Source organism: Squalius cephalus, assembly GCF_949319135.1.
Source record: "Squalius cephalus genome assembly, chromosome: 21".
Lineage (NCBI taxonomy): Eukaryota > Metazoa > Chordata > Actinopteri > Cypriniformes > Leuciscidae > Squalius > Squalius cephalus.
The window spans coordinates 20,989,463-21,017,127 of NC_137142.1; the positions used below are offsets into that span (position 1 = coordinate 20,989,463).

General features: G+C 37.5%; 2 protein-coding genes across 4 annotated transcripts in view; one reads left to right on the forward strand and one right to left on the reverse strand.

The window, feature by feature from the left end:
• smap1 (small ArfGAP 1) overlaps nt 1-1,607 on the forward strand; it is a 116,922-nt gene extending 115,315 nt beyond the window's left edge. For both annotated transcript variants that reach the window (XM_079855775.1, XM_079855774.1), the window contains one exon: nt 475-1,607. In XM_079855775.1, coding sequence (XP_079711901.1) covers nt 475-609 — 135 coding nt within the window. In that variant the 3' untranslated portion in view covers nt 610-1,607. The remainder of the gene's footprint in view (nt 1-474) is intronic.
• On the reverse strand, nt 1,368-22,714 carry b3gat2 (beta-1,3-glucuronyltransferase 2 (glucuronosyltransferase S)). Of its 2 annotated transcripts, none has more exons than XR_013819561.1 (4): nt 21,628-22,714; nt 13,757-13,950; nt 6,561-6,709; nt 1,368-2,211 (listed from the first exon to the last, which is right to left on the reverse strand). XR_013819561.1 is itself a non-coding variant. In XM_079855776.1 (4 exons), exons 1-4 carry the CDS (start codon nt 22,201-22,203, stop codon nt 2,125-2,127), a joined length of 957 nt encoding a protein of 318 aa, XP_079711902.1. In that variant the 5' UTR covers nt 22,204-22,714; the 3' UTR covers nt 1,368-2,124. The 2 variants fall into 2 exon arrangements, 1 of the variants encoding a protein (XP_079711902.1); XM_079855776.1 differs by having other exon boundaries at nt 13,806-13,950.
• Nucleotides 22,715-27,665: the final 4,951 nt, after the last annotated feature.

The following is a 27,665-nucleotide window of genomic DNA, read 5'->3' on the forward strand; positions in this document are numbered from 1 at the left end:
AGATATTAGAATGATTTCTGAAGGATCACGTGACCCTGAATATTTCACAATATTACTGTTTTTACTGTATTTTTGATCAAATAAATGCAGCCTTGGTGAGCATAAACGACTTTTTTTTTAAACTGACAACAAACATTTGAATGGTAATGAGTTAATATTTTATATTAAAATGTTTAAATAAATTAAAATATTGTGAATTAAATGCTTATGATTTCTCTCCCTATGTCTTCCAATTTGAAGTTTTGTTTGAGCTCATTGCAGTGCATTCTTTGCCTTTTCCGCAAAGGACACATGTAATGCTGGCAAAGAATTTAGCCGGTATTTTTAGAAGAAACCCTTTTTCTATTGGTTTTCTGTCGTCCATGATGCCATAAAATGCTTCCTCTGTAGGTTTTGGACCAGCGCAAATTATTCTAACAAGTCTGGTATCTATAGATGTTTTACACTTCTCTCTCTCTGCTTTGTCTTTTTCAGATTAACCAACAGATGTCTGGAATGAACCTGAATGGTTCCGGTGCTCCAATGGCATTCGGGCCACCTGGTGCCCCCATGGGCGGCTGGGTGGCACCCCCATCTGGTCAGACCCTCAGCACCCAGCTCTGGAAGTAAATGAATGAGGGACGATGGAGGACAAGGGGCACCGCATCCCTCCATCCCTCCTGTCCTCCTCCTCCACCACTCGCACCCAGAGTTTTATTCATGTACTGTCATTTTTTTCCCCCTTTCTCTTTCCAACTATTACTACTCTGGAGAGCATTGATTCAACCTGCCCTCTGTGTATTGATCAAGTGAGCGAGAGTATGGCGTGTAAGAGACTGGCAGCTTTGACCGTCTTATTTGCAATTATTTTTTCTTCTATATATATATATATATATATATTTTTTTGGGGGGTTCAATCACATATCAGCTACAAGAAAGCTGCTGGACCAATTATACAGGCTTCTAATATATCTTTACCAAATAGTGAGTCATAGTATTTAAAAGACAGAGGTATGGCTATCATATTTGTGACATCCCCCTCCTTTTCCTATCTTCTGTAGCCCCATGTCCCAAAACCCTGTAGCAGATATTGTATAGACCCATGTAATGTAATGTAATCATGAGATAGACAAACCCCTCGCCCCCCTCTCTCTGGCTTCTCACCCCACCGCATCTGTGTAGCTCCATGACAAACTCCATCTTTACTGTGATGTTTTAATGTGTGCGTTACAGAGAAGCACAGTGAGTGAAAGATAAATAAACCTGGACGACTGTACAGCTGCGATGGCTAACGGGAAAACGGGGGTTGGGGTCAATAGAAAAGGGCTCGGGGAAGGAATTGTCGTTTTAGCCAGCTCGTTTTGACCGAACAAAAGCGTGCAGTCGAACACGTCAGTCCCGCCGCTGTAGCAGAGCTTCTATCCTCTCAGACAGGGTCTCTCTGCTGTGCAATAATTTAAACATCCCCACCGTGTCATCCAGGTTTATTTCAAATGTGTTTACATTTTCTGGTGCCTAGTACAGAGACAAAATGTTGTTATTTCCGTGCATTAAACAGTGAATAGCCATGAACTATTGTGTGATCATTTTGTCTAAAGATGCATTTATTGTAAAGGTTTTTTTTTTTTTTTTTTTTTTTGCTTTTAAAGAAGGTCGTTTGGAATAAAGACAGTTGTAATTCAAAAGTTCTGTCCCTGGTGTCTCACGCTTTAGACGGTATTTGCTCCAGTATTCCTTTTATTTTCATGGACAGTTTATTTGCAGCACCACCCAACCTCTCTGTACATTATTCAAGCAGCCGGTCCTTGTCCTCCGCATTCACAGACATTGATCCGATTCTCCGAGTGTTCAGAGTCCGAGGAAAAGGGAAAGTGGTTTGTTGTCTACCGCACTGGGAATAAGATCAGGTTTTTGCCATTTGAAAACCCCTTATCCATGGTTTCTCCTCCACCACGTTACAGGTAATCCAGTGTGATGCCACGGTGAGAAGCTCCAGCAGATAGATACAGTGTGTCAGTAGAGAATCTAGGAACCCGAGATAGCTTGGCATGTCTTTTCAGGTATCCTAAAGTTCAAAGGCGGCAAAGTGCCAGAGATGGCGAGCCTCCATCCAGTGTCATGACAGTCCTAGTGCAGTGTCGTTTGCTAGACCTCTATAAAAACCGAATCCTGCTGCCGCTTTGTTTCATTTCCCAGGTTGACCTTCTCTGTCCGGGTATGCCAGACCAGGACCTGAAAGAAACCAGTTGGAATCAGTTATTTCAGAATTTGCGAATCAAACACGTGTGTCGAAACAAAGATTGTGTATATATATATATATATATATAGTTGGTTTACTCATATTACTAGGAACGGGAGAAAGTGCAATGCGCAATATGGTAGGCCTAATAAACAACATTTATGTGAGTTCATGTCAGATTTCATTGCTGATTTGAAATATGTCATTTAAATGTGAAACGCACACAGGTACATAACAGTGTATGTGATCTCTCAGCAGAGATGTTTTTAACTGTTGGTGCCTGAAGGGTGCTGGAACAGGATCTCTCGTACATGTCTTGATTTTGTCAGTTTGATGCGGTCCAGGGAATGAGTGTTGTTAAATGGCCTCACCCAGGTGTAATGCGTCAGTTCCAGAACACATGGTACTGCAAATTGGCTTGTTTTGCATAAGGCTAATTTAGCAAAACCACAAGAGATAAATATTGTGTACCTTGGAGCAGCAACCCATAAGTAACCCAAAGCATGCTGTAGTAGTTGGCCTGATAACAAGTTGCATCCCTCTAGTAGATTCTGTAGAAGTGCTCCTTATGTAAATGTCTGACCATCTACTATTCCCGATGTTCCCTTAATAAATATTATCAGGGCAAAGTAAGCTGTAGGACAGAGCTTTATATATATATATATTGATAAAAGTTTTTAGTTTAAGTCTGAATGTCAGAGAAACTAAATTTGGAACTTTCTGGAGTGGATCATAATTGGTTTTGTGGGTGGTTAAACTTCATTAGTTATGTTTGTGTGCAGCTGTCGAAGACATTTGCAGCCCACAGAGATGTCTAATTTTTATAAGAGGAATGTAATAATACATGAAGAATTAAACTTGTGCGCTTCCGCTTTCATATGTAATAAATCCTTACATTTTTAATGCTGATAATGTAATAGCTACAACTCGGTGCGCAAAGGTTGAAAGCAGTGATATAACAGCAGTGCGGAGGTGTGAAGCCAGCAGTACCCATGGGCTCTAGTAAATCTAAATGGGTTTCAAGAAAAGGTTATTAAAATTTAAACCCTTCATTCTTTTTTTAGACTAATCTTGGAGTAGTTTTAGTCTTTGGCTGTGTGTATCCCTGAGAATATTGTAAGACAAGGGCAGATGTCATTTTCATTATTGCAATGTGTGCCAAACTATCTTGTTTAATACTCGTCTATGACATTTCAATTTGTGGTGAGAGAAACCCCACTCAGAGTGATCCTGGAATGAGAGAAGATACCAAGTCTCTGGTTTTCAAAAGCCAAAAAAAAAAAATTAGCCAATCAAATTAGAGGGCTGGTGTCATGCAAGATCCTATCACCCTTCTTTAAAACCGTGATGACCAGCTGAAAGTACAAATACATAGAAATGTTTAATTTGTCCAATTTTAGCTTCAGTAAAGTGTGATGTATAATTGAAAGGACATTAACACTTTCATGATGTAGACTTGTTGTGATTAGTGAAGACATTAGGGACACTCCTACAAATCCCCTTAAGGGACATGTACAATATATTTCAAAACTTGGCATTTGTTCGCAAAACATATGACATCTCGGTGAAACACAAAACATTTGCGAAAAAATGCAAAAGCATTGAAATATAATTTTTCCTCCCTTCGCATATTTTTTTCCCATCACCATGTCCCTTTAGGGTACAGGTGTCAACATCAGTTCCTGGAGGGCCACAGCCTTACAGAGTTTAGTTCCTGCAGTTTTAAAATAAGCCTGAAGGACTTGATTAGCTGGATCATGAGTGTTTAATTAGGGTTGAAGGCTAAACTCTGCAGGGCTGTAGCCCTCTAGGAACTGAGTTTAACACCCCTGATTTAGGGGCTCCGTACACTACTGTTCAAAAGTTATTTTGTTCCGTTTTTTATATATATAAAAAAAAAAAAGTATTTTATTCAGCAAGTGACAGTAAAGACATTTATATCGTTACAAAAGATTTCTGTTTCAATTATGTTCCTTTGAACTTTGTTCATCAAAGAATCCTGGGGGAAAATTATGAAGATTTCCACTAAAATATTAAGCAGTTGTTTTCAACACTGATAATAATAAATGTTTCTTGAGCACAAAATCAGCATTTTTGAAGCATCATGTGGCACTGAAGACTGGAGAAACGACATTCCATCACAGGAATAAATAACATTTTAAATAAAAAACATTTTAATTTGTATAATATTACACAATATTGCTGTTTTACGATCAAATGAATGCAGCCTTCGTAAGCATAAGAGGCTTCTTTCAAAAACCTTTTTAAAAATCCTACTGACCCCAAACTTTAGAACAGATTTGTAAGAACTAACAATTAAAAAAAAAAAGTGAATTATACACTATTCTATAAAACTACAATTTGCAATGTTAAAAATGTGTTTGTATATGGAAAATTTTACATTAACAATGTTTATTACATGGCTTGGTTGAATTCTAATGTAGAACGTGGTCTGTTATTTCTTGATAACAGACCGCTGCTAAGTATAACACACCGTTGCCATGAAAAACAGAGCGTTGCTATGGACGCGGAATGGACTATTTTCTTTAGCGGAAGCAATACAATCATTTTTAAATCAATAAACTCCTTTTTAAATCAATATTTTGTGTCAAATTATTGATTTATTTGGTAGGTAGCCGTGTAATAAGCGGGATAATGTAGAGCGAGGCGATTGTTATAGCGAATACAACCCCTTCAGGCTGATTCAAGACAGCCTGTCGGGGTTGTATTCGCTATAACAACCGCCTCGCTCTACATTATTCCTTACATAGAACCTTAGTCTGTGTGATTTGCTATAATTGTACAAAGGGGATAGAATCTTACACAACATCGGAACAAACTGTTACACAAGTAAAGCATTCTAGCTCATTTGTTCAGCTCACTTGTTCAAGTCCATTGTGGGAAAAAGTGGGAAAAATGTCTGTGGATTCTATTTGGGCGGTCTTGTATGAAACCATTTTCTCAAACAATGCTTTTGTCGAAGATGTTGAAGAAGTGTTTCTTTTGAATCTGCCCACAACACAATCTCTCAAATGATTATTCTCTCTCAAAGCTTCAGATACTCATCCTGTTCAGAGTGAAGCAAGCTGGCACGCTGACAGCAGTCTGGCAGGAGCACGATTGAGACTGACATTAATAAACAGGAGAGTCTATGCACTGACTTCTGTAAATAAGCCTGTGAATCTCTCTCACACCCTCTTTACCTCTCTATCTATATAGCATGAGTGCCGTCTCTCGTAAACGGTTTCCTTTTTCCCTCTTCTTCTTCCTCTGTCCCTTTCCTCCTTGTCACATCAGTTCAGTCCGATTACTCACATAAGATGACCCCCCCTCAATCCTACCCAGCCTCACTGCCTTTAATTTTGAAGTGCATGCTGGGAGTTAGCCGTATTGCCCTGCCCGCAGGCTTAGTCACAGTCATCCGTCGGGGACCCACAACAACACTTCTACAAATGTGACCTTTCCAAAAGACATCGCTGGCAGTGCTCCACTTGGACAGATGCCTGCTCACGCCTATCACGAGGACCCATAACTGTTGGCACACGCACTTTCGTTTGTTTACTTCCATAATGCCATTCTCATATAATTGGAATACAGCCACAAATTTAAGTATATTAAACTCCCACTTTGTCCAAGTAGCGCCTCGCACTTCTTTGTAACTGTCAGTGGCCTTTCCGTCCCGTTTACGGGCGCGATATCTACACGCTCGCAACCACCACGGCATTGTACCACAGGAATAAACCTGCGCTCTCTGCAGTGTTTACAATGCAGATATTATGCTGCGTCTGGAAAAATGACACATAACTGATTGGCTGATGATGAAAATGTGTCCTGCTCTTGCTGGTGTTGGTGATTAGTGGAATTGTCAGCCCTGCTAATAGTCACTATTAATAACCCAGGCCGGCTACCATTAGGGTAATTGGGTGATAATGATGATGGCAGTAGCAGTGACGCGTGGTACAGGGAGGAAGAGAGCATTTTGACATGTAAGGTGAGTCGACTGAAGAGGTTTGAGCTTGAGATTTCAGCTCCTGAGATAATGGGCCACGAATGAATGAAGGAGCTTTTAGAATCAGAGTCAAATACATAGGAAGGTTTTTTATTTTTATTTTTTTTCAAGCACTACTTGACATAGCTATTCATTATTGTCACTGGTAGAAGAATAGACCACCGTACAAAGTTATGTTTTCATAACTAGTACAAAAAAGGTTGGGGTGAGTCATACTGCCCAAAATAATGAGTCTCAGATTTTAAGAGATACCTGGAGCTAATCAAGGAAAGGAACATTGAAAACTATGCATGATATTCAAAGGTGAAGGATGCAAATGCAAGCTGTACTGACCTGGGTACAGTTCTGGGCCTTTGGCTCCAAGTCCTCCACCTTGGTGATCTGTTTTAGGAAATCTGATTCTTGCATCCCTGGTTTGGCTCCTCTCCTCTTGAACAGGGCACGTGGGTTTGACAGGATCACCTGCAGGTTCACTGCAAAGCCTGCCGTTAACAAAGTAAAAATTGCAAGCAAATTATAAATCAAACAATTCAATTAAAATGTATTTTATTTATCCTCTCTGCTGCTTTTGACGTAACAGCTCGTGATAGTCATTACTGAGAAGGGTTTGGAACTTTCAGAGTGATTAGTCGCACACGGCTCGGGTGATTGGCTTAAACCTGGCTGTAGAACTGAGTGCCCTTAAGCAGTGTTGGCAAATTGCATAACATCGAGCAACTGCCATTGGGATGAATGGGAATACTATCGGATAACTTTCTCTAGGTATTATGTGCCTCGTTTGCAAGTGAGAAAGTCTGGGTTTGATGCTCATTGAAGCTCATCAAAAAGCTTAGTGGAAAAGGCCTGAAATTGTTAATTGAAATTTTATGTCAAATAAATTGTCCAAATAATCTCGTTATATATTCAAACACACTCTCTCATTCACTGTGTATTAACTATATACACAAATGCACAGCTCTTCAGCTCTCTCTTGACCTTATGCATTTCTCATGGAAGCGTCCCACTGTCGCATGTGGGTCAGGATAAGTTTTTCACCCGCTTGTTTCCATTTCTCTCTATGACACCGTCTCAGCCCCAAAACAGAAGGACTTTTCAAATGTTACTATAGGGAATATCACCCTCTGTTGTGGGCTTTTTATCCTGCATGGACACAGGCTGTTTTCTAGGACGCCTGCATTCCAGCTAAAACCACCTGGGTTTCCCCCAAATCCGCAGAGGCGAGCTCATCTAAGCCTTGACTAACTGTGTCCTTGTGTAGTTACAAGGTTTCTCTCCCTCACATCGACATGCATAATGTCAAGGTTTATTAATAGTTGAAGGCCAGCCAACTCCTTTCTTTTGATCTTTTTTTTTTCTTTTCTTTTTTTAATGACTATATTGCCTTTTGATGTCCCTATACAAGTATTGGGGGAATGATGTAAGAACCTACGTTCAGAGATCTAGGGACGCGGCTTTGATTGAGCTGAAGAGCCGGACACGTTTCTGCTGTTGCACCAACAGCACTTCAGGGTCCATCTAGATGTGATGCACAAACCGTAAGCCCATCCTAAACATTCAAATCCTGATTTTTGAACCAACTCCAAGACTTCATGACCGGCCGTTTACAAGGTCTTTAATTAGGGTGGCCTTCAAATTTGTACTGTTGAAAAGCTGAAAAGTGATTGATGTTTAAAACTTATTTTGCCTAACAGGACTGTCAAGCAATTTAATTTCCAGGGAAATGGGATGCATAAATCATGAAATCATTAGTACTTAAATATGTAAATCATATTCAGAAACGGTCTACAATTAATAAGGGACAATAAGTAAATATTAATAGAGCAATCTGTAAAATGCACATTGGAAAGAGCACCTTTTAGATTAGTTTTATGTTGTCACTAACAACTGTGTTATTTACATAACATTATCATATTTTTCAAAAGGATTAAATTCTGTAAAGGTACAACATGAACTCACTGATGTAATTCAATCAGTCTGCTGTTTTTTAACAACCATTATTCCTTGTTTATACATCCACTAATGCTCAAATGTTTGGGGTCTGTTAGATTTTGTTATTTTTTGGAAAGAAAAAAAATATTCAGAAATGACATTAAATTGATCAAAAGTGATAAAAGAATGTAAAATGTTACAAAAGAGTTGTATTTCACATAAATTATATTCTTTTGAACTTCCCATTAATAAAAGAATCCTGAAATGTCATGGTTTCCACAAAAATATTAAGCACTAATGATAATAATAATAAATGTTTCTTGAGTACAAAATCAGAATATTAGAATGATTTCTGAAAAATCATGTGACACTGAAGTCTGGAGTAATGATGCTGAAAATTCAGCTTTGTCATCACAGAAATGAATTACATTTTAAAATATAATCAAATATAAAACGATTATTTGAAATTATGGTAATATATATCAAATTTTTGATCAAATAAATGCAGCCTTGGTGAGCATAAGAGACTTCTTTCAAAAACATTTCAACATTCATGAATGGTTGTGTATTGTAGATGCTTCAACTAAAGTTAATGGTGTAATTCTTAAATATTTAGTAGTGTGTAAATTGTATTGTGTCCACCACAATTAAGCTGTCTTAATCAGTTTATGATATTTATTACAATTATTATAAAACATTTGTAAAATAAAATTCTGCAAATTATACTCATGACACAGACTGTGTAAAGGCTAGTGTGACTCATGGTGTAATCACTGTGTACACTACAGACGCAGCTTTTTGTCATGCATAATCATTTCAGGCCTTCTCCGCCTAATGTGCAAAACGTTGCTATTGTGTGTTAAAAAGGTTTCCATGTTAAGACAAGCACTTGAGCTCCTCTTTAGGTGAGAGCAGTGCTTGAAAGCAATGAGAGAGGCGGTTCAGGACCTTTTCTCTGCTATTGTGTTGTATTGTGCTCTCAGAAGAAGCCATACAGCAGGAATACTAAATTACCTTATTGTTCTCAGCTTTTGTTCACGGAGGAGTGTAGTAGAGCCGGCAGATTTATGAACCTTAAACAGCTCATTTTCAACATGCGTTTAGTCTATGCCAGCGATGTGAGGAAGCGTATGCATTATGTGAAGTGTTTGTTAAGGGAGATGTGCTCATTGTCAGGTAGGGCCTGACAATGAATACATTACCTCTGATGACAACGATAATGATATTATGGGTGAGTGAACACGTGAGAAAAATATGAGTTTTGGAAGAAGAGCAATAGTGGTAGTAACAGAGATCACATGAGAAAGAGATGATACCATCTCTTGTTATTAGAGTTTCATGAACAGCATAATATCCAGCGGCAGCGCTGGAGTCTGGGGAATTAGGGATTGCTTCAACTATACGCACTGCTATCTCTGACGTTGTATTCATTCCTTCGAGCGCCATATGAGCCCTGCCTCTCTCCATTAGGATGTTTCCAACCTGTCAGCATCTTCTCACCTCATCCTCTTTAATGCACTGCCTGAGAGCTCACATTTGCTAAAAATGCAGAGAAATTGCTGAATTTAGCCTCAGTAAAGGGGCTTTTTGCCAATTATAGGGAGTAAATGGTTGCTTCGTCTGCCTAAAAATCTAGGGTATCTGTTATATTTGCCTGTCAGTAATGCTTTGTAATAGTGTAATATTTTTTTTTTTACTGTTGTAATACGTTCTTTATCATTGTAAACTATTAGTATACCATTTGAAAGCTGATTTTCCCAGAAAGTGTAAACACGGATGCTTTTAACATTGTTCTGTTTGTGTATCCTGACCAGCTTGACATGTCAACTTCCAATTTACATGTCACTTAGCAGACGCTTTTATCCAAAGCTACTTACAAATGAGGAACATCACGAGCAGTTTATCAGAAGAGCCAACAATATTTGCAGTACACTGTGCCAAGTGCCTTTGTTTATGGTTGTGTTTAAGTTAAGTGCTTGTGGAAAAAGTGTGTCTTCAGCTCTTTCTTGAAGGTTCTGATGGTCTCAGCAGACGGGGCGGAGGTTGGCGTTCATAAGCCTGTTTATTTATTATTATTGCTATTCCATTTGGAAACACTAGTGCTGTAAACATTTTCTGTTAATTAAATTTTTGTTTGTTTTTTTGTTTTGACAACCCCTTAATCTATTAGTATGAACTTTGAGCCTCTGTTCTCTGCAAGTACAGTTCAGTATTTTTTTGTATTATCTGTATACTATTATATTATTTGAAATGTGTATGTATACATCTTACTAATTTTATCTCTGTCAGTCGCCAAGACAACATTTCTAATTTTCATGTATTATTTTTTTTCATGAAAATATTTTTTTTAGGGCTGTGCAATGATTAATCACGATTAATTGCATCCAAAATAAAAGTTTGTGTTTACATAATATATGTGTACTGCGTATAATGATTTTGTATATATAGATACACACACATGCATGTATATATTTATATTTAAGAAATATTTGCATGTGTATACTGTGTATATGTATATGTAATTTATATTATATACTATATATAAATATTTTATGTATAAATAACACATTTTTCTTAAATATATACAGGTACATGCATGTGTGTTTATTTATGTATACAAAATAATTATACACAGTAAACACACATATTATGTAAACACAAATGTTTATTTTGGATGCGATTAATCGCAATTAATCATTGCACAGCCCTAATTTTTATAATAATTTTGCTTTTTGTTAATAATAACAACCCTGATACAGTTCATTAACTTAGTGCCTTCCCTATTTACAAAGATGAACTATAGCAAGATTCACTAGTGTAAGCCCGTCTCATGATCACAAACTCGCCAGCTTCGGTCACTAAAAAGAGGTAATTGTCTAAATACCTGAGATGGTCGCATTCACGCTTACACAATCTAACATACCTTGGTATAGCCCCCATTGTTTAGCATACACTTGAATTTAAAATAACGTTTACTTCAGTAGAGGTATGGCCACTTCTACAGATATAAGTCGACCAATGTTACTTCTCTTATAATAGCTTTGGATTGGCCATGCCATGGTTTCCCACGTACACTTATCTAAAGTAACATTAAATGAAAACAGAGGTAAGACACACCCAAATTTAGGTTGGTCAAGCAGCATTTTTGCTGTCCTAAACGGAAATTCATTTCTTGTCTTTGCGAACCAAGTACACTTGAATTAGTGCCAAATATTAGTCATCACTAATCTGACGCAGACTTGCGGTAATATACGAATCCGTTTAATCTACTTGGAAAAACAATATCAGAGTCAGTCAGAATAAAATCAAATGTAACAATTTATTATGTATCATGCAAATTTCATAATCAGTTCAAAGATAATAAATACAAAACATCAAATGCTCTGGAATAAAGAGAAAAGATGCTAATAATACATGATACTGAGTGTCTTGCCCACACTCCGCATCACAGGCTAATCTGAGCTACAAATAGCCTTGAGCCTCTTGTTGCATTATTTTATATAGACAGAAACTTCTTTCATATGGAAACATTTGCTAACAATGGGAATTTGCATTCAGAGTTTACACCTTTTGGGCAGGATGCCATTTGTCTGGAAGACACACCCTCCTCTGTGTGCAAGTTATCTCTAAACTCTTAAGAACTTTTTCCCTTTTGGTTTACTTCTTTGGGAATGAGGCATTTGTACCAGTCACACTGAGACATTTCACATGATACCAAACATGTATAATACTGTATGATCATTATTCACATTAAACCATATAGATTTTTGGGTGAATTTCGGTGATCTCAGCATATGAGAGAGAAGGAATGGGGGAAGAGGGAAAGAGATGTAAATTAGGATGATTCTGAGGTGAGACTTGCATCTCAAATGGTGATGCTAACTTCACAAGAGAGTTTAAATGTGTATTTCCTTTGTTTTCTCAAAGAGTTGCCCTCTCTTCCAGTTCTTCCAGTTTTTTCCAGTCTTATAGTATAATATAGGAGAAAAGCCTCTTCAGAAAACTCTCTGGTGTTTCACGGCTTTTTTCTTCAGCTTAGAGCATTCTTCTTGCATGGTCTCTCTATATAGAAGTCGTTTTGCTGCCTGCTTTGGGCCAATTTTATATGCCTGTTTGAAATGACTTCAGTGAGGGGCAGTCTGGAAAGTATCAACACGACCAAACTGCAAAGAAGTCCCATCTGTTTATCTGAGCAGCCAAGCTGCTCCTCATACAGCTGATGTTATGATCAGCAGCAGCACATGGTATTACGTGGGCAGAATATCCTTTAGAACTCAGAGAAGATAGACAGAGATATGGAAGTTCAATATCTTAATCACATTAAATAAAATTGAGAGACCTTGTGGTGAAACTTGAAGACATAATGCTCCAGGTAATGTGGTTCTGCTTCTCCAATACTTTTAAGACATTTACAGTAATGGTTCTGAACTTTAAAAATGACTTTTATCAAGGCGGTTGATGGATGGTTAATTGGTCACAGTAGCTCACATGCACTGCCACGAGTCATGGGTTTCATAACCGACATACTGATAAAAATGTATACTCTGAATGCTCTGTAAATCACTTTGGATAAAAGCATCTGTCTAATGAATAAATGTAACTTAAATGGAAGTTTTCAGATGTGCAGGATGGAAAAACGAAATCTGGTAATTGCGTTTGGCTTGAAGTTTACGTGATTTGCACAAATTAGTTCTGAAATTCAAAACCAGCTGGATGACAGAATGTGCCAGTCACCAGAAACCTGTTAATTAACCAGAGGAATCTATTGTGAAAAATCGTTCTCTGTCACACAAGCCAGATAATGTTAAAGGCCTATAAACATTTGAAATCCAGAAATAGATGCAATAGAGGCATTTCTGAGAGCTGGTCAAATGGTTTAAAAAAAAGAAAAAAAAAAAAAGTTTTTTTTCAAATGGCTGCTTATTCTATAATACTAAACCATCTATAAAAGTTTGAGGAGAATATGGCACTGACTCCACTGATGGATTTTTCAGGTCTATGGCATAATTTTATTTATTTTTTTTATTTTCAGGATGCCCATATTAACGTCAGACCATTAATACTGCATGCCTCAGTGAGGTTTCAACCATTGAAGATATTTAAGGCCCATGTGCGGAAAATATGGTAAAAAAGCATTATCAAGTGATTTATCAACACAATCAATCTAGATTTTTGAATAAAAATAATGAATTGAAGGTTTAGATTGTTCCGTGTGAATTAATTAGCATTTGGATTTCCTTACGTAAATTCAATTTTCTGATAATAAATTTTTAATCGTTTTCAGTTGCACACTCCAATAACCATTCTAGAATGTTCTGCCATTATTAAAGGGAAATACAAAATGCAGTAAGACAGAAATCAGTTTTCTGTTATTTTGTTCTGTTACACAGCAGAAACAGTGTCATCTTGAATGCTTACTCTTGCATTTATGATTAAGCCTTGTGAATACGCTGCTTCTGCACGTGGTGTAAAACAGGCATAATGGTCATTTCAAATATATGTGACATTTTTTCCTGGTTTGATAACACTGTTGCAGTTATCATTCAGTTTTGTCGAAATAATAATCAGTAAAAATCGCTAGCGGCGTTTTGATAACTTACTATGGGGGGAAAATTACTCCTGTGTAGGTCGATCTTAGTGACGTCTTACCAGCCATGTCAATTGCAAACGGCCTGTCAGCTTTCCAGCCTGTGTACCAGCCGACCACTTTCCCCTTTTTCACCAGGGGACGCTCGTACCTCCGGCCTCCAACAAGTCCCACTGGCCACACTGACACTCTCCGGGTTGACCGCATCTGTAGAAGAAGGGAAACATGATAATATTGCAAACACAATGCACTAAAATTTTAATTAAAAGCTTTTTAATTAAAAGGAAATAATTAATTAAATGCTTCAATGATTTGAAGGAGTCCTATTAAGCTTTTTCACTTTTTCAACTTTAGTTAGTGTGTAATGTTACTGTTAGAGCATAAAAAAGATCTGCACGGTTACAAAGCTCAAAGTCCACTCCAATGGGAGGTATTTTATTTAACAGAATCCACTTTTCAAGAACTACAACAAACAACTTGTTTGTACAACGCAATTTTTCCAGATCCTGTGAAGTCATAATGTTACTCATTTAAATAATCCCTGCCCACGGAATACGAGAAAAAGGGGTCGAGGCCTGGTTGAGCTGCATTAGAGAAGACAGTGTTGTCGCTATGTCAAAGAGACGCCTTTTTTTTCCCAAAACTCATTTGTTTGACCTTCCTAAGGCTGATGTACTTAGAGTGGTTAAAAAGTATTTTCAACACTGTTCCTGAACATTAAAACCCCAACGTTTATCTGTGTGCTATACATTTTATGGACAACAGCTTCCAGAACCACAATGCAGGCTACGCACAAAAGCTTCTCCTGAAATGATGGATTGTCGGGACAATCTGTTGTTTGTGGAACACAACTTGTAAGTATGTCTTATTATTTCTAGTTGTGTTTTCTATTACCAGTTCCAAAATATAAGTTTTATGTTGTTGCTATGTTGTAAACAAAGGGCAAAGATGTTTGCCTCCACTCGCCTGCTAGCCAACATTAGTGTTAGTGTTTACTGTAGCGTTTGTAAGCTCTCGCTTTTGTAAGGCTGTTCACCACCCCTTAGGAAAATTAACCTTGGCTCTGTGATCGATCACTGTTTCTATAACCATAATATTTCGACAAGTATCATGATTAAATGGTGTATAACTTCATATCTAAAATCTATTACAAAATGTACAATTACTATTACAAAAAACCATACCACTCCATTGAAATCTGTGCTTGCAAAATCTGTGCATGAAATCAGTTCTGCACGATCCTCTTTTTTGTTATCATTCTTAAGTCTGAATCAGGCTTGAATTGGTTTGAAATTGACACCATCCTTAATATTTACATCTGAGTAGAGCTTGCGGTTATGGTAAGGAGAGTGGCATTTCCTGAACATGCGTTAAGCAGTGCCAATCACGACACACTGGGCCAGCTAACCAATCACAGCACATTTCATATTTCGAAACAGGAAATAAAGGCACGTTCGGGCCAGACTGGGGAGAGAGGTGCTGTAATAATGAAAAATATGTGATTTTTTAACAATCAAGCATAAAAGCATATTCTAGTACACCCCAAAAACAAAATCAAGACTTCGTAAAAGAGCATAGTAGGACCCCTTTAAGGAAATAAATAAAAAAAGAAGTTCTAGGTCTAATTGTAGTTGTGAAGTAATCAATTTAAACTTTACCAGTAATATTTTATTTTAAAAAAAAATGCACGCATTAACTATTTGTATGTCTAATATGTCGAAAATGCAAGACATTTCTTGAATCATGTAAATGATAGCATATTTTCAGTTCAAAACGACAAAATAGTTTACATCACTGGATATTGCTGCCGGTCGTTTAACATTTCTATCAAAAAAAATAAATGTTTAGCTACTTACATCCTACAAGGCACTCTTCCTAAAGTGTTACAGTGGAATTCACACTCATCTTCGGTGAATAGTAAAGCCCGCTTTCAGCCTAAAATTTTTACTTTTAAAATGTACAATTTGCCATTTCTAATTACTAGGGGGGGATGGGGGGATGTCTATGGCTCAATGACTATGGTGGTTACAGCTCTGCTTTATAACCATACGAGTACTTAGACCATTTTTATTTTTAAAGGAGCAAGTAAAATACTGCCACGAACAGCATGGCTTATTATAAAATCCTGGCTCATTTTCAGCATAAATAAGTCCGTCCACCTGCAGTTTGCTGGAGACAGCACACACTGCTCTTCAGTTTCATAAACACGATCACATCTGATTGAACCACCCGGCAACACTAAAACTGTCATTTCCAACAAGATACCATCTTCCTTGTGAAATTTTAAACATCCTACAGCTGAAAGAATCTCCTTTTTTCTTCATTCCTTCATATATCATAATAAAAAAAATATACTATTTGCCACTGGGGGAATGAGCGTTGCTGCAATTTCTCAAACAAATGGTCAGAGTAGTCTTTGAATATTTAATGGTTGTGCTATTTATGTGAGTGCTGTACGCAGTCGGGTGACGTGTCTGTGGCTGGCGGCCCTAAGCAATGGACAAGCTTTGAAGCCCAAACTGCTGCCCCTTTAGCTGTGTTTCTAATGCCCGTCTTCCTCCCTCTCTTCAAAGGCTTCGTCTCCATAATGGTTGCTCTTAAAGTGTAACACAACTCAAAGGCAAAATCAAAGAATTCTCTATAGCAAAGAGGATGTCATCTGCAGGTGCCAAGCATCCTTTCGTGTTGAAGATGACAACAAGGGCAACAGGCACAGCCATCAAATGCAATGTCACATACACTGTTCTTTGAGTTGAGCTCTCAAGCTACTGGCGGCTATATGGAAAGACATCTGTATTTGGCAGTTTTTGTGACCCATGTGTTTTCCTGCAGGGACAGGGAATAAGAAATGCTGGCCCCATTTTGACAACACAGTGCAGAGAAATAAATGTGTAGTAGACGAGTGTGTTCAATATCTTTAGGGAGGCAAAATCACCTTCGATAACAAAACTCTACATGCTCCCTGACAGTTCCAGAGAGGATTCGAACAATGCAAAAAAAAACAATACGAAATCGGATCTAATAAGGAACTGTGTTTCTAGGGAAAGACAGGTTACAACTGAGAACAATAAATCTAATGCAGAATTTGTCGTGGCACTGAAGCCACAAGGCAGAGTAGCAGCATACACAGTATACTGAGACTTCGTGGACATGCTTTTCAGTAACAACGTCTGAAATCTTTGAAACAAGAGCAGCAGCTCTGCATATGATTCATTTTCATAAATCTTATGTAAAAGTGCATTTTGTATTAATTTTTGTTTTACTGCACTGACTTTAAACTCCAAACAAGTGAAAAACTGCCTGTGCAGTAAACAAAAGTGTGGCTTTTCGGGTACATGCATCTTGTTTGTACATATTTAAATTTTTTTACGAAAATGACTTTTAATGAGAGTATTGAGGTGATAAAGCTTTTTTATCCTAACCGACCACAACAAGCGACGCTACATTTTGTTGGTTGTTTTTCAGAAGTGCTGCACACACTGAAATCTCATTAGACTTAAAATGATAGTCCACGCAAAAATGAAATTTCTATCATCATTTACGCACTCTAATGTTGTTCAAAACCTGTATGACTTTCTTTTTTCTGTGGAACATTAAAGGGATAGTTCACTCAAAAATGAAAACTCTGTCAACATTTACTTACCCTCAAGTTGTTCCAAACCTGTATGATATTTGAAAGAATATGCCAAACAGTTGCTGGTCCCAACTGTATAGTAGGAAAAAAATACTATCGAAATCAATGGGGACCAGAACCCAACAGAACAAAGAAACTCATACAGGTTTAAAACAATATGAGGGTGAGTAAATAATGACAGAATTTTCATTTTTGGGTAAACTATCCCTTTTAATTTGAAGAATGTTTGTAACCAAACAGTTTTGGTTCCCATTGACTTCCTCAAAAAAATATAAAGGAGGTCAATGTGATCCAAAACTGTTTGGTTACATTCTTCTACACACATTCTTCAAAATATCTTCTTTTGTGTTCCACAGAAGAAAGAAAGTCCTACAGATTTGAAACAACATGAGGGTGATTAAACGATGACATCATTTTCACTTTTGGGTGGACTATCCTTCTAAGTACCAGTCTTCATGAATATTAAACATGAATGAGGAGAGACTGGTTGTGGATATCATGACTCTCACATTTCAAAAGGAAAAGCATGCAGTCTGGTCTGGTAAAGCGTTATACATTACACATGAAAATGCAAGCTATTTGTTCTTATTTTTAACGCTCTTCAGTTCCAGCACGTTGTGAGTGTGAGAGCCACACAAACAGAGAGAACTGTTCTGATTGGCTGGTTCGTGATCGATTATATATCACGCTCCATTTTTTGTTTTGGACAAATTGGTTTTCATCTAATCGCATTATTATTCTAACCAAAAATAATAATAATGTAATAATGAAAAAATAAAAAATAATTTGCATGTTTGATGATGAATCTATTTTAAAGGGATAGTTCGGCCAAAAATGATATTTAACCCATGATTTACTCACCCTCAAGCCGTTCGAGATGCATATGTCAATCTTTTTTCAGACAAACACATTTTCAGTTATTTTAGAAAATGTCTTAGATCTTTCAGTGGTTATTAATGTGAAGCTATGGGGTCCACCTCCTTCAAGTCCCAAAATGTGCATGCATCCTTCACAAAAGTAATCCATCCGGCTCCAGGGGGATAAACGAAGGCCTTCTGAGGGTAATCCGTGCGGTTTTGTCATAAAAATATACATATTTAAAACTTTATAAATGAAAATATCTTGCTTCCGGCAACGGTCGACGCGCGTTCACGGCAGATGGATGCCGGCGTATGACGTAGCGTTTGATTTAGTTATACTTCGTTCTACGTCACGACGCTTCCTACGCTACGTCCTACGTCATACACCGGCATCCATCTCCCGTGAACGCGCGTCGACCGTTGCCGGAAGCAAGATATTTTCATTTATAAAGTTTTAAATATGTATATTTTTACGACAAAACCGCACGGATTACCCTCAGAAGGCCTTCGTTTATCCCCCTGGAGCCGGATGGATTACTTTTGTGAAGGATGCATGCACATTTTGGGACTTGAAGGAGTTGGACCCCATAACTTCACATTATAACCACTGAAAGATCTAAGACATTTTCTAAAATAACTGAAAATGTGTTCGTCTGAAAAATGATTGACATATGCATCTCGAACGGCTTGAGGGTGAGTAAATCATGTGTTAAATATAATTTTTGGCCGAACTATCCCTTTAACACAAAATGATCTTCCACACTCCACTCAAGCAGCTGAACACAATTTTTTTCCACAAGCACTTGATCAATGACCATTAGCGCACTGTACTATTGTCCCTACTAAACCTTTATTTTAAACAACTCAATTGTTTCACTGTTTCTCGTGTCACATCTCTGTAGCTTGTACTTTTCTAGCCAATTTTGAGACTTTGCATTGCAGCTCTTTTATATTACTGTCGCCTTAGGATGAATCACTCGAGCTGTAGCATTTCTCGTTGGGGAAAACAGTATGTGCTAAATGAATACATTTCCTTGGTGTCGTTAATATTTGTCATTATGAAGCACTAGCTGTTGAAAGTGGCCAAATGACTCTCATTGTTGTGCTCTGTAATGTGTTTGTGTTGAGCAGAGCAGGGGTCATCAGCATACTGACACTGCGCTCTACCCCTCAGGGGCCGTTCCATGTGTTCATCCACATGTCCAGCTGTGTTCTGGAGAAATGGAGAGAGAGAGAAAGAGGCAGAGGGAGGCAGGGATGCACAAAGCAAGCATTGAAGAAATAAGGAGGGCAGCAAGGCCTGTGGCAGAGGAAAAGAGAACGGCTAAAAGAGGAGGAAAAAGCAGAGGTAAAAGACTGGTGGAATAATTGATGATAAATGAGACGATGAGCTATAAGTGCTGGGTTTGGACAACAGCCGAGAGAGAAGAATATTTTGTGTTACTGTAGATAGAACTGAGTGTAATGCAGTGGAGGAAACCTCTTCCCTCTTTGCCCTTTTTATATATCCCAGACAAATAAATGAAATGGATAATCATCAGAAATCGATTAAAGCAACACACTCACATGGTAATTTGTATCTGTTTTAGGTTTTGGTGAATTGGTGGCTAAGTTGTTTGAATTTTCTTATTCGTACATTTTCATAAAATCTTCTTATGTCCCACTGACGGTTAGGTTAAAGTGTGGACCTTCATGATTTTGTCTGAAAATTGCACGTTTCCTTACGAATTCATATGAACTCGTCACCTCTTAAAATATTTATTTTCTCAAGAGATTGGTATGATAAAATGGATGGTTCTGCCAAAAATTTGTATTTGTCATTACTGTCATTATTTACTCACCTCATGTGGAGGCTATGTTGGTCAAACTCTAAAAAGACCAAAAACAAAACCCAGCATAAAATAACATTAAATGTGATCTATATGACTTGTGCACTGATATACACAATATCTTTAGTTTAAAGTTTGGTCTGTTCCTCATACATACGACTTTATAGTGTTCTTTTGTACTTTTTTTGAGCTTGGCATCAATGTTACTTAATTGCAAAAGAGCTGTGTAAAGATTATTTTAAATTTCTCCCTTTTCCACTGAAAAATATGGGTTTGGAACGACAAGATGGTGAGTAAATAATGACAGAAAATTCATTTTTGAGAGAACTTCTTTAACCCTATACTGCTTATACTTCAATATTAATTGGCTGAAATTCCAAGGGTGTGTCTTTATTGTCTATATTATATTATATTATATATATCTATATTATTGTCTATATTAATTGAATTCATTAAACTGACTTTATAAAAAACTTATCTGAAGAAATATGTGCACATTTACAAAAAAAAAATGTGTGTGAGAGATGTAGAAAAACTCAACCTGTATAAGACAGAGGCTCAAATGAAGAGTATCTCCTCTCATCACTTCGTCATGTTATCTGTTTCGTCCATCGTCCACAGACAACCGGCTAAACAGACAAATCCTCATTTCCTAGCTGTCAGGACGCTTTGTCATTTCTCTGTGACTTCCACTCAAACTGGGTTAATTCACTCTGCTTGGCTACACAGTACTGGGTCGCCTTCATTTATGTGAGTCAACCACTGCACATTCAAAGACTCATAAGAAATAGATAACAATGGCATGATAAAACACACCACATGAACCTCCATGGGGACAGATGTTACAGCGAGATCTCCAGAGACATTATTTATTAACGGCCAACTTTAAAAAAATAAGTCTATTTCTCTCTAAACTATACATTTTAGTGTAATGCAACAACCTTGTGGAGTGCAAAAACACATTGTACAGTGACAATAAAGAGCTTAAATTGACTCGACCATAGCACCAATTTGTTTTAACTGCTTTTTTTTTTATTTTTTTTTTTACAGTGCAAGTTCTCAAGGCAAATACTGTAGGACCTCTGAGTTGTGCATACAGTTTACCTGTAGCATGTAACGCCACTGGTCTTATAGATGCTATAGTTGTCATTTGATGGGAGAAATAAGATGGGTATATATGAATTTGCTTTTTCATGGAAAAAAAACCTAACTCATCCTGCACCATTTGAGTTATTGTACAGACAGACATGACCCTTTACAATGGCTCCTCACATCAGGATGAGAATATCTTACTCAGGGTGGTAGCAACTGCCTTGCAAACCCCTAGTTCCAGCCCTATCTCGACACAGAATGGCATGTATTCATGACTTTGACCAGTGTGGGCCAGCAGAGGTTTCTTTAGAGCCCCAGACATATATCGGTCTATATGATGTGGCACGGTTTGCAATTTAACACTTCTATTGTGATCGCTTATCTCATCAAATAGACTAGTTCTTACTTTCCAGATTTAATTTCAAGCATTCTGCTGGCTCTAAACTGAGCAGAAAGAAGTCGTATTTACCTCTTCAAATAACTCAAGGCTGTAAGTGTTATCATCATCCGCGAAGAAAACGACTCCTTTATCTTTGGACGCGCGATGTCCTCTGAGCCAGCCGAGCGCTAAGTTCCTTTGCTCGGTCGCTCGCGGCATCCCAGTCCGCTTGAACCTGCGCGGGGTGAACACGTTCAGGTGAGTGTATCGCAGCCCAGACCGGGCAAGAAACCGCGAAACCAGCTCCGTGTGGGAGTTCGAGTCCTCCACCACGACCCAGTGGAACTGCGGAACCTGGCGGAACGTATTTGCCAAGCGGGTGAGCTCTGCTTTCTGCACCGCTCGGCTGTAAGTGGGAGTGATGGCATAAATGACCGGGAGAGATGTGGTGTTACTCCCGCTGCTGCTGGTCCTGCTGCTGATGCTGCTGCTGCTGGTCCGAGTCGTCCTGACGACCTGCCGCTGCTGCACATTTCCCAGCCGAGACAAATAGAAGCTGGCCGTGTTCCGAACAGACAATCTCTTCGTATCGATGTCGATCACGATGATCACTATCAAGATCCACGGAAGAAGGATGAAAAAGCGAGAGTAGAAGATGGATTTCATTGTGCCCGAAGAACCAGCGCTGCTTAATGTAAAGAATTAACAGTCCGCCACAAACAGAGCAGTTCATTCAGAGGCGATTATTATTGTATAATTGCAGAATATTACTTTTAAAACTTCCATTAAAGCCTCTCCTCGCGTGTTTATTATTCGGTAGCCGCAGTCCACGAACGTTTAAACTTCCCATTTCCCTCAACTAAACGCGCTGTTGCGATGCCATCCCGTCCTGCGCTCCGCCAGTCAGTCCGTTCCCTGAGAAGATGCTCATGGGTCTTTAGTCGTTCAGCGCAGAGAACAGTGCTAAAAATAACAACAGGTCATTGTTTTGGTCACGTGCATAGCTTGGAGTGCAATAAAGCCATGCAGGTGAAACGATTGCTCAAAACTGCACCGAATGATGGGACTGAGCTAGTCTGACAGTCGCTGCTGCTGTATAGTCCGCTGAAATGAGGAAAACTGAGAGACTTCAAACTGAGAATTCACCCTCCCCACCTGCGCACTAGAGAGAGCGAGAGAGGAATTACTAGCATTGTAGTCTTTTTTTTTTTTTTTTTTTTTTTACGCTGTGTCTCATACTTTCATATAACCTAGGCTAATAATCATAATTTGTCTGTTAGAGCTTCAAGTTTACGGTTTATTTCTAAACTAAATACGTAGCCTATGGGGCTGTTGTTAGACGACCCCAAATAGCTATAGGCTATAGATAACATGTTTTTCGCTCGAATTTATTGCATTCATTAGCCTAATTACTTTATCCATCCTCATTTTATTTTAAGGATTTTGATAAATAAAAAATCTTAAACAAAACAATGTTTTGGTTTGGTTGTCTTTTGATTTATCAAATATTTATATTTGTATATTTTGCTGGTATTTTTTAAACTATTAGCCTAACAATCGTTATATTTACTTGGAGAAATGTGGAATTCTTTCACTAAAGATCATGTCGTCTTTATAAATAAAACGTTAAAAAACAAGCAAAGCACGTAAAATCCTTTTAATAAAACGTAAAATCGTCCCCTGCACATTTTTTTGGCAATGTGTTCACATAGGCCTAGAGGTTTTCATGGGCCAATGTAAATCATTCTATCCAGGCTATGTGTAAATTCAAAGCGACAAGATAGTCTTGCATGACCTGGCGGTTTTTTTTTTTTTTCTAATCCAAAAAGTGGCGATGTGAACATTATAAAGCGCAAAACACTCTCATGTAACAGTATGTTTCATACTCGAATCCGTAGGGCGCCATTGTGCAGAGGGACTCATAGAAGTAATGACTTATGACGTTTCAGGAAATCCCTTATATGGACAAAGGCATCCCGCAAGCTGAATAAAAAGCTGAAACGTTTCGACTCATAATACGTGAAGACAACAAACACCTGTGACAATATATAATTGATGTTTTTTAATCCATCTCAGGGTATTTTCATAACAATAAAGTAGGCCTGTATGAATAATTCAGTGCTAATTAACTGCCTTTATTAGAAACTTTAGACTAAAATATATTTGTGCCTTATTCTGTGATTTAAAAAAAAAGCCTATTTTATTTAACGTTTGTAGTACATAAACCAATCATAAAATTGTCATTATGACAATACAGGAAAAAAATATCATAGCCCTTTCATGCATGAATTATGATAACCTCTGTCAGGATTTTTTTTTTTCCTATGTGTTTTTATTGCTCTTAGATCATGAAAAACAAGATTTGAAAAAAAAAATTTTTTTTACACATTTTTCAAAGAGATTCTCAGATGTCAACTTGAGTGGACACTGGACAGCATGTTATGGTTTAAACTGAAGAGATACTGTATTAAACATAATACAGTAATAACACAGCAATATTGTGTATATTTCACAAACCAATCAATAAATTATATAAAATCATGTGAAAACTATAAAATATATACAAAAAATATGAATGTGAAATATTGCAAAGGCAGTTTAACTTCATACAAGTTGAACTTCGCATATCTTTGATATCAGAACATGAGGACATGATTCCATCAGAGATCTCTACAGCCTGTCAAGCCAAGGTAAAACTGTGGAAACCCAACTCAGATGCTCCCTCCAGGGTACCAGAGTATGCCAATTTACCCTTATTAGCTGATAATTCTGATTATGTTCAAGATGAACACATTTCTAACATAGCTCTCCTCTGAGAAAACCTAGCGATCAGGTGTTTTCAATCTCATCTGAAATGAGCAGTGTTGGGGGTAACGCATTACAAGTAACATCACAATCAGATTACTTTTTCGATGTTACGAGTAAAGTAATTCATTACAAGTAATGTGCATTACGTAATCAGATTACTTTTTAATGTTACGTAATGTTTTAATGTTTAATGTAATGTTGTAAAGTAACGCATTACAAGTAAGATGCATTATGTAAACAGATTACCTTTTGATCTAACGAGTAAAGTAATGCATTACACACAACATGCATTACGTAATCAGATTACTTTTTAATGTTACGAGTAAAGTAACGCATTACAAGTAACGTGCATTACGTAATCAGATTACTTTTTGATCTAGCGAGTAAAGTAATCCATTACAAACAACATGCATTACGTAAACAGATTACTTTTTGATCTAACGAGTAAAGTAATCCATTACAAGCAACATGCATTAAGTAAACAGATTACTTTAGATCTAACAAGTAAAGTAATGCATTACATATAACGTGCATTACGTGATCAGATTACTTTTTGATCTAGCGAGTAAAGTAATCCATTACAAACAACATGCATTAAGTAAACAGATTACTTTAGATCTAACAAGTAAAGTAATGCATTACAAGTAACGTGCATTACGTAATCACATTACTTTTTGATCTAACAAGTAAAGAAATGCATTAAAAGTAATGTGCATTACTTAATCAGATAACTTTTTGATGTAATGAGTAAAGTAAAGCATTACAAGTCACATACATTATGCATCACATTACTTTTTTGATGTTAATGCAAATTACATTCTAACACAAATCCATTTATCTCGGCCAATCGGAAATAAATAAATGATTCTAAATAATTAGACCGGACCTAACTGCGGTATAACTATTGATGAACTATACCATCGGCCTATCGTCCAACCCTAGGGATGAGGTGTGCCTTCCCTCTCTCTCAATTCACTATTATGCCATGTTCATTTGGCTTATGTCATTTGGGATACACATAGTGCACCTACTACCTACCAAGCACATAGTATACAAGTCAATATCCCTTGTAGGCTATTCATCTCCAATGACTAAAGCCAAATGAGAATGGCATGACAACATTTAACCAAATCTAACATTCACTGTAATTCCCCCTAATTTCATAGTCATTACACTCAACTTTGACTTTATGTATTTTAGGAAGTTATGGCTAGGCAGCAGCTATCTGTGGAGGAGAGAAGGAGAAGAAACAGGGAATATCAAAAGAAGCGGAGAGAGACAATACACAGTGAGGCAGAGTTAAATGAGGAATACCTCAGAAAGGAAAGGCAAAGATGGAAGAAGAGGGTGGAGGAAAGGAAGCTAAAAAATATCAATGACTTGAATGAAAGGGAAAAGAGAAGTCAGAGAAAGGCTTGGAAACTAAGTGAATATTCAACATTTAACAGCATATATGTGTACTAAGAATGCCAGATAATGATTTAAAAACTCTAAATACATATTAGACCAAATAAATAAAAAAATATTTGCTTTTTATTGTGTCTGACGGTGCTAACAAAAACAAAGTAATAATTGGAAAAATCGACACCCGAAACGGCTTGCAACTTGATGGCAATGTATAGGATGATGCACAAGGGTCCAATGTAGAAGTTGATGTGCAACAATGCCATAAAAACCCATGCAAATTCAAGAAAATGCGTTTTGAATAGCTGTCCACTGTAGTGACCTCTATGCGTGAAAGGGATAGAGTTAAAATGATTGGTTCTTGTTTAGCAGTGTATTTGATTTCTTAGCCAGTTAAAAGCAAAAGATCAGAAAAAATAAAACCTGTCAATTAGACAAGGTAAAAAAAATTAACTGGTATTACACTTGACATTTCTGTCCCCCTCACTTCTGAAATGATGGTTATGCCCCTCTGTACTGATAGATAGCGACCATATTTCAAGAATAGAGGGTGTGTCTGAACATTAATCAAATACAACATTTTTATTTGATTGCTATGTGGTTTTCATATATGTATTAATCATTTTGTGATTTGCATACTTCATTAAAAAAAAAGATCCCTAATTCAGCAGAACTTGGAAAGGTGTAAATCTTACAATATCAGCTAAACCTACAGGTAAGATATCGGAGTATGTAGACAATACACTTTGATATAAACTGCTAATATAGGCCTACAAGGTTTTGTTCTTTGATCAATGTAAAACACAATAAATTAATACTAGATGGCAATTAATTGTAAGCTTGTGTATGAAGTTCCTGTGAAATCCATAAATCCATTTCCATAAAAATAAGATGATTGACTGAAGACTCAATCTGCTTCAGGCACATTCCAATCTGGAAGTTTAGTAGATAACCTGATGGCATAAACAAAACATTCTGATGCATGACAGACATCAAGGCAAAAAGCAACACAAGGCAACTTATTAGATTTAACAGTCAACATTGTAATCAAAATGGCTGACACATTGCCTGCAGGCTTTTATGATGTTCATTTCAGCACTGGCATGTCTTTTTGACTGTCCTGTGTCTCCATTCACAGTACGATGACAGCAATGGATTGTGACATCCAGCCTTGTCCTCCCATCCTTGACATGCCACCCCCTGTCAGCACAGACAATGTCAATCACAGAAAATAGAAGCAACTGTCAGAGACGCTATCTCATTGTGGGCACCCTTTTGTTATCAAGTGACTGAAATCTGACAGGGAACACTGGCTATTGTGCATTTCTTTGCATCTAGAGTGAAAGAGAAGTATTATGAATTAAGGCCTGTTTATTTTGAAGAAATGAGCTGCAGGTGTTTGATGTAATGGAATTGATCCGAAGTGAACTGTTCTATTACATGGAGCAAGTGTTTTTCCCGATTTGTGAGAACTGAGGAAATGAGATGTGATGGAATAAAGAGGATTTATGCTGTTCAGAAGGAACAAGACACTATGACACACTTCAAGACAGAGAATGGTGCTAGTGTGCATTTTTGCAGTCAATCTAATCTGGTAATCCTCCCATCTTCCTTCACACTGATGACGCTACGCAGGAGAGCATGGACCGGACTATTTAATGGCTTCCAGGGGTGGGGGAGGAGGAAAAGGAAAGCTGTTTATTGATGGAGAAATATCCTTTCAATACTCATGCATGCTGTTGAAACCAACAGAAAGCAATAACAACCAATTAAAGCAGTGCCCCATGAAAATAGATCACAGCACAACTAGATTAAACGATAATTTAGGTCTCAATTCAATAAGAGTGAGGCAAAGCAATTTAGATCTTCACAATAAGCAGGAAATATAGAAAGCATTTGTCAACACCATTTGCATA